Source organism: Buceros rhinoceros, unplaced genomic scaffold (genome assembly GCF_000710305.1).
Source record: "Buceros rhinoceros silvestris isolate BGI_N320 unplaced genomic scaffold, ASM71030v1 scaffold17203, whole genome shotgun sequence".
In the NCBI taxonomy this organism is placed as follows: Eukaryota; Metazoa; Chordata; class Aves; order Bucerotiformes; family Bucerotidae; genus Buceros; species Buceros rhinoceros.
In genome coordinates, this window is record NW_010402106.1 from 72,752 (window position 1) to 81,149 (window position 8,398).

General features: G+C 41.9%; 1 protein-coding gene across 1 annotated transcript in view; it reads right to left on the reverse strand.

Annotated features, from left to right (window-relative positions):
* Positions 1-5,616: 5,616 nt before the first annotated feature.
* Positions 5,617-8,398, reverse strand: part of PTHLH (parathyroid hormone-like hormone) — a 10,428-nt gene continuing 7,646 nt past the window's right edge. The window contains exon 3 of the mRNA XM_010132544.1: positions 5,617-5,756. Coding sequence (XP_010130846.1) covers positions 5,747-5,756 — 10 coding nt within the window. The 3' untranslated portion in view covers positions 5,617-5,746. The remainder of the gene's footprint in view (positions 5,757-8,398) is intronic.

An 8,398-nucleotide genomic window follows, 5' to 3' on the forward strand; every position in this document is an offset into this window, starting at 1 on the left:
GCAGTGCACCCAGTAAGATGCAGAGGATGCTCACCCGCATTGCAAAAGAACAAGACCCAGCCGTTGGAAAAGGACAGTCTGTGGCACACGCATTGCAAGCCACTCTGCCGGATCACTAACTCACTCGGAAGGAGAGGCATGGAGAGGGTTAGATCATAGATATTTTCCACAGTAAATTAGTTAACATTAACTATAGGAAAAAATTACTTGTGAGGAGAAGAGTCCAGGAAACCAATTAAAAGAGAGGACTCTAGAGGGTATATATTTACAGAACTGTGTGGGAAGTTGTGTGCATAACTTCCACTGAAGTCAACGTCTACAGGGGTGTTGTGGTAGACGGGTGATGAGAAACTGTCGTCAAGCATGGTCACCTTTACCTAGGTGAATGCTGAAACCTATGACTTGCTATCTGATGACCGTATTCACAACCTGAGTGAATGAACTGGGATGACCAACCATGAAAAAACCCCCATCAAAACATCAAAAATAACCATGGGGGGTAGACGGGAGGAGGACAGGCTATGCAATAATGTTTTGCCTTTCTGTAGAGCTCAGAACGTTCTAGAAAAGTGGGAGAGCCTGACGCCATTTTGAATAATAATTGGGATAAAGAAGTAAAATGACTTCTCCAAGTAGTCCCAGTGCTCTTGGTAAAACTGGGGACGAATGTATGTGCCTCTTTCCCTGCTTTGCTCTTGAAGCCCTTAGAAGAAACTGGTGGTGGTTTCAGTAGAGTACAAAAAGCAGACTTTTAAATGAGTTTGTTGCTCACATGACTTGACTCCTCATGCTGATGGTTTCCATTGTATTATGGAAGGTATCGTGGTGTGGTGCTTAAAAGGTAGTTTGTGCTTCCTCTGCTTCTGTCTGTTTTGCAAATAGGTAAAGACCTTCAGACTCCAGAGAAACTATTCCAGCACCTTTCCTCTGCAGTAAATTATGGCCAAATAACAGAATGTTTAAAACTCTCAAAAACTGTAACTAAATACAGCCAGCATTCCCCTACTTTCTGAATTACTGCAAGAGAGCCAAATTCTCTGTGGTGGCTCAGGAGATCAAGGGCAGTTACTCATAAGTGAACACGCATGCTTACTACACTGTAGGGGCATTGTGTTGGGAACGCTGCTGTCCACAAGTTGAGATGGTGAATGCCTATAACTAAGCCAAACAGTTCCTGGGCCTGAAATCCCTTCCTCGAGAGCATAGAGTCATTTCATAGTATAGGCGTAAACCACATTGGCTTTTTTTGGTGTGTGTCTTGAATGCCAAACGAACGTCTGTATTCACAAAGGACCATGAAACAAACTCTGTGAGTAGGGCTCTACTGTTAGTGAGCCACCACTGCCAAGTGCACAAACCCTGTAAAGGTCTGATATTGAGGTCCAGCACAGGATGGCTACTGTGAAGTGCTGTGATCATTTGATGTCTCTTAACACCTTTTAAGTTCTGTTTAGGATGACAAAAACCAGAGCAGCAGTGGGGTGCCAAATGTAGGTTCCCCTTGGAGCCCTCGGGCAGTAACAACATTTCTGACTGTGTTAGCTGTATCTGAGAGACAGGACAGCTGTTCAGTGCACTTCTGAGGTAGTTCACCATCTTCTAGAATGACACTCTGGCTTAATTTCTTAGTAATTCTGACTCATCTTGGACATCTCAAGCTGAAAACTTGTAAACCGTCTTTTACAAAATTTGAGCTCAAATAGTCATGCCATTTTTAAATGCAAAACAAGGAAAACCCATTGCATTATCCAAGTTAGAAATATTCAGGAATTTCTTCTGAGAAGCCTTAGCACCTTTGTGACTCAGGGGAAAAAACCAGGAATTTGGAAGCGCATCCTCTTCATTGGGAATTCTCTTTTATCACCTTGAAGACCATCTGGCCGGGTTGTAACCCTCTGAAAAGATCACACTAATTTTACAAAAGCTCCTTTATCAGCAAAAGTCTTCATCACTGATCATGGCCCAACCCCCATGCATGACTGGACTTTGAGTGCACATCCCTTGCCAAACAACCAGTTGTACTCCACCACCCTCCAGCTCAACCTGTTCCACCAGGAGCAGAGACCATGCTGTCTGAGCAGGCTTGTACTCGGAGGCTGTGAGGGCAAAGGCAGACTTTACCCGCGAACACCTACTTAGCCAGGAAATTGGGAAAAGGCACTGGGATAGGGTGGTGTGAAGCAAGAGTGAGAAAGAAGCCTCCACACTCTGATCTGGTCGGTTTTCCTGCTAGCAGGTTGGTAGAAAGCAGGAAGAAGCTGGTGTGGCTGCTGAGGGGAGAGCATTACCCACCAGGAAAAAGTCTGGGATAAAAAGCCTGGAGAAACATAAAATGAGTGACTGTGAGCCAGGATGTGCAGGAAGGACTTGCCGAGCCAGGAGACTGGTGAAGGAAGATGACGCGGGTGAGGTCAGGTCTGGGATTAGCTGGCCAAAGAGGAGTGAAGATGGAGTGTTCCTAGGGATGGTGGGAACCAGGAGAAAAAGAGCTGAAAGGACTTGGGGTGTGGAGAGGGAAGGAGGAGTGAGTAGATGGTGACAGAAATGGTGGGAGCAGAAACAGCGAGCCAAGAAGAGCATAGGGCAGCTGACGTCAGATGAAAAGGGCTGAACTTTGGTTTCGGCAGCGAAAAAGGGAATGGCGCATGGGTGGGGAAGCAGAGGTGGGAGGAGAGAGAAGGAAGAGAAAAGAGGTGACAGAACTAAGAACTGTTCTGATTGTGTGATCCTACCTCTGACTGTAACGTCAGAGGCCAAATTAAGATGTGTGAGCAACCTGCCTTCTCGTTCTTCCAAACTCTTGGAATACCTCTTTACCCATAATATTGTCCATCTTAGGCATGTTTAGGTGTGCACGTGTGCTGTTTTGAGCATCAAGTGGGCAGACACACACGAATGTCAAAGTGCAGGCTTCCAAGAGGTCATACAACACAGAAGTTGAAGTTCTAGCACTGTTTTTTTCTCCTCTTGCATTCACTGCAGTGTATATCAGAACAGATCAGGTTAAGTCCTGATTGCTGCAGGGTTTTTGAGGCAAGCTGAATAAGTTGGTTTGAACTGTCTGAGAAATTGAAATCTGTGGAAGACTTTACCCCCCGCAGATAGGAAGGCAAAGCTGCTGTAGTTTGTCTCAGAAATAGGGGTCTTCAGGATTTGTTTTACAGCAAAGCTGAGAACTCAAAAAACCTTGCAGCTTTGCAGAGTCAAATCCAACAGTCTGCAACGGTGACTTTCAGACCATAGTCTGGGAACCATGGGATCCATAAACAGCTTTTATAAGGCCTGTCTTTAAGAAAAACGGGACTTTTGCTTAATTTTGCTACAATCACAGATTTTACATATAGGAACTGGGAAAAAATTGCAAGTCCTTAATGGACAGTCTAAAGATATGGGCGAGACTGGAGGCACTTCGGAATCAGGCCTCCTCTTCTGAAGTGGCCAGTTCTACGGACCCAACGTTTAGCATTTGGGTGTTGGTTTTGTTTTACACTCTTTGGGCCCCCTGATGCTCAGAATTGTTCTTCCTGCAAAGATAAATTGCCTCTGCCCACCACAGCTTTAAGTCTTAGTTCCAGCTAGGCTGTGCTGGTAATCCTGAGATGTGAAATTGTCTTCTGAATATATTGCAGTTAACTTCAGTTGTATAAATCCAAGCATTAGCTGGATACTATAAATAGACAGGATGTGCAAGGAGGCCAAGTTGAAAATGTGCAGGAACCATGCCTTTTTTTCTTTAACGCAACCCTGAAGTTGTGCTATGTTTCATCACGTATAATACTTTTCATCTGAAAAGGACACAATGTGCATGCGCTTCGTGGCTGTGGTAATTAACTGGACATAATGAGGCCCTGAATTTCACACTTTGGAGAAGTGGAAGGGAGAGTAAGTTTTTCTCAAGTTTTCTTGCTTTTAGTGCTTTCTTGGAGGTAGTTTTATGCAAGATGGGTAGAAAGCAGAAATACATCTGGTTTATATTATATGATGGCTGTACTTTGGCAATGGAAAAAGATGGCACTTAAAAAAAAAAAAGGAAGAATAAAAAAGAAGAATTGGCAACTACGTAATGGAGCAACAATTACAAGAACTATCTTAAAATTCCCAGGATTTGTAATTTATTTTTCCATGCTTGCATTTTTCTAATGTTGCTGATGTTAAAGGAGTGAGACAGAGGAAATTCAGTAGGATTTTACAAAGTACAGATATCTCCGTGAAACAATCTCCTTTATTCATGTTGCCCCCGACAGCAGCTGCTGTGATTAACATGTGGGTGGCAGCAAAAGGGATAGGAAGCAGGACTCATATGTTCACTTTTTAAAAAGGGATAGATCCTGATTTTTTTTCTGTGGCTTCCTTCAGCCAGTGGCCATGAAATATCAAAGGTGGTCTCCCCCTTAACTGCAATTGCCCATGGATATAAGGCAGACGCAAAATTAATGGAGATATCTTTCAGAAACAGAGCTCTGTGAGGCACCTTTATGGTGGGAGAGAAGTTATTAAAGCAATGCAACAGCACGTAGTGCTGTGTCCCACTGCAGTTTCCAATTTTTCTTTCCTTTATATATTCGCCCAGGAAAGACTCAGGTTTTTTCCCCTTTCTTTAACATAAGGTGGTCTCAAAGTAAAAGAGCCGAGACTCTACTCTTGGTAGACATTTCCATCTTTGAATAAAGTTGGTGGGAGCTGAGAGGACACTGAGCATCTGTCTATTTTTGAACAAGACTATGGGCTGTGATGTGTGAGCACCTGCCAGGGGTGTAGTACATGACGCACCCCCTGGGGGTGCTTTTCACATCCTCTCATCTGAAGAATGTAATGCTTCAGTTTTTGCGGGGCTGGGGGCTGCAGGATTGGGAATTGTGCTTTCCCTGTAGCGGGGTCTGAGTTCTCTGACAGTACCCCCAGGTTGCTCAGCAGCTTAGCTGACTTGAAACAGAGCACTGGAACAAAATACCTTTTGAGTGATTTTTAAGTAAAAGCTAATGTGAAAATGTGGGAGTTTGAACCAATGTAAACACATTAAATCTGAAATTATTTTTGAATGTAGTAAAGAAAAAACTAATGTTCCTGGTTTTGAAATTCCTAAAGGACACATCTTTTTCTTCTGAGTCATGATTTAATTAGATTATATTTTATTAGACATTCTTTACAAATTTTAAAATACTGCTATTATACATGCACAGAGGAAAATCAGTTTGAACAATTGTATGTAGGCATTCATTGAAGTCAACCACAAAACGGGAACATTTTATGTCAGTTATCAATGTATTTGATATGTATATCTAAAGTGCATTATGTTACAAAAATTAATAGAAAGTCAGCAGCACCAAGATATGTTCACAAAATAAATATACTGGTCAACAAAATAAATTATGGTAAATGTGACAATAATAATTGTCTTAGCCTTAGCAAAAAAAAAAAAAAACAAAAAAAAAAAAAATTCAAACCCAAGCTTTCATGGTACAAAACTGGGTAATGAAGCAGAAAATAAACAGGTTTTTTGTCTTAGCATAGTTATCCGGGACAGTTTGTTACCCGTGGGAACTGAGTGTGTGTCTTTGCAGCCATCCTTTCACTTCCTATTTAGCACTTGCATAACCAAATGTGCAGTTTCAGAGCGCAATGGGGGGAAAAGGTTTTATTCTGAGCATTTACAGTATTTACAGATAATAAATATTTTAATACTTCCCATATGTTCACTATTACAGAATACTGCAATACGTCTTCCAAAAATCTCTTGCTGAAAATGTCAGCGCCTCCTGTGAAGAAAAAAAGGACAGAAAAATTAGAAAAACTAGCTTTTACTTCAAATACACGGACAAAAAATTGATAGCGAGAGCGCCTTGCTACTACACGTTTGCACTAGGGCCTGCTCAACAATGCTACAGTTTTAGACATCTTTTCAAGCCCTCTACTATATTTTCTTTAGCAGTATGAAGACCTGTCATGACACTGAGGCCATCTGTTCCACTGTATTGTACACTCTGAGAAATAGGAAGGTGCTCTCGTTTTCTTTAGAGCCTTGTGCAAGAAGATTCCTAAGTGCTATGGGTAGAAAAATTGTGTCAGCTGAAATAAATATGCCAAGGGCTAAAAAGAAAAAAAGAATACAGTTGGAGAAATGAGAAGTTTATTTTGAAGAGATAACAAAGACAGTCTTTATTGAACAATGTGGCAATCATGCCCCTGCTGTGTTAACCACTTGGATGCGATGCCAGACTTCTGGTTAAAATAGTTCTACGGGGCTTTTTTGCTCTGTTTTCCCCACTGATAGACCACCTGTCTGACAAGGGTCTACTCATCTTAGAGGTCTATATTTCTGCGGTGTCATGTATGTGACTATACACAGTGCTCACGTGCTAAAGGCTACCGAGCTCTTGAAGTGAACAGACCCTTGACAGCGTGTCTTTTTAAGTGCTTGAATGAATGAAGACTACAATCCTGAAACTTTCCCTCTGTGAGCCAAAGAGCTTGCTCGGTCCCGACAGAAAACGAGCATCTCTTCCTGTTAAACTTGGACTCCTGTTGCACTGAGCCCAAGCTGAAAGAGTCAGCTGTATATAGTCCGAAGACTTGGGGGTTTTCGAAGGGATGCTTGCGGCCTGATGAGAGTTCTGTGCTCCTCCTTTCCTAGGGAAGGCATGAGAACAAAAGCAGAGCCTGCTCCTGTCCTGTTAGAGCATTACTTATATCACAAGATTATTTTAAGTTACTCCTTAGCAGTGCTGCAGAAAATGGTCAAGGTTTGGGCTGTTTTTTCTCTTCCGTGCCTGTGAACCACACATGTCTATAAAGCACCTTGGCTCCCTGGGAAACAGCTTCAGGGTGGAGTGTGAAGCTATTGGATGTAGCAGGATTTGCTCTTGTTGCTGGATCATTGAAGCTGTGGGTAGCATTCCACATGGCAGATGTGTGTGGGCGTGAGACACAAAAAGAGTAAATCCTTGAGAGTTTAGGAGGGATTTTTTTTAACGTGCACATTTGAAAGTGAGACTGTGTTTAATATTAGGAAGTATACTCATTTAAAGTTTTTTTTTGGAAACTAGGTAATAACAGCTTAATCGAAATGGAATGGGAATATAGCTGGAATGTCCATGGGAAAGAATTTTTTAAGTGCCTGGAATGGAGATGCCAGAATGAAGCTCCTTAATAATTAACTAGTAATATTAGGGTGTATTCAGGCTGTGTTACAATACGTGTAATAATGGCACACAATTCAGACAGTATTACTGTATATGTATGTCTGTGATACACAGGCCTATTTTTAAGAGGGTGACGTTTTCAATTTGGCTTGGATTTTAGGCTTCGTTTTAGAGTTTAAGCTAAGCCACGTCTAGACAATGGCCTTTGTACTAATGACTACTTGCAAGCACTTTTCTTTGATTTGGTCCCAGATTTTGCAAGATTGGCTTCTTTTATGACATGCTTCTTGTAGTAAGTCAAAAGACTTAAAGAGTACATTATTTTTGGTCCCTTTTTCTGATCTAAACCCCAAATTTTGGCACCAAGATTGGGTGGAGGAAATTGGCACGAGGATTTTAATTCAGTGTGTTGATCAGAAAAGAAGCTCAAAGGTACAGTCAAAAGCACACCTAGAGTCTATCTTTGCAATTCTTTGACACTTACCCTGCTGCATTATGTTTATCCACTTCTTCACTGTGAAGTAATGATGCTGCTCCTAAACTGCAGCTAGCCTTAGGGGTGCTGCAGAAGCAGCTTCTACTGGTGTATGGAAATCCTGTCTGCACACACCTGTCTGCACACATTCCAGCAGCAGACAGAGTAGAATCTCCCGACTCAGCTCAGAACAGGTGAGGAATCAACCTCACTCAGATGTGATCGTCCTACCATCTAAAATGTGCTTGCCCACCTTGTTTCAACGACTCCATAGGCAACTGCATTGAACCTGACTTCCTTTGTCATGTCAGGGAGCTGGGATTTGTTTTCATTTGAAGTTCGGAAATTATATGTTTTTTCAGCGTACTGGAATAACTAAAAGCTCAAATACTAGCAGTTTCTTAAGAGCTGAACCAGCATATCTCATGCTCTGTACTTGTGAAGGAGGAATTTCATTTTCCTGTTTTATGGGCTTCTCTTTGTTTAAACATCTTCAATTAAGTGTCTAAAATATAGGTCCTCTTTAGGAATCTGTTTCTTGCCCTGGAGAAACACTGCCTCTTGGGCAATAATATCAGTAAGGTAAAGCTGGACTGCCTTCAGCTGTCTGAATTCCACAGTAAAGCTGACTGCCTTCAACCATACTTGAAACAGAAAGGCTGAACTAGAAAAATAAACAGCATCGTACCTGTAATTCTCTTTACATATCCCATTGGATACACAACCAAAGACAGAGTAGTGAGAAAAAGAAGTAACAGTTGAAATACCCTAGGATGTTTTTTCC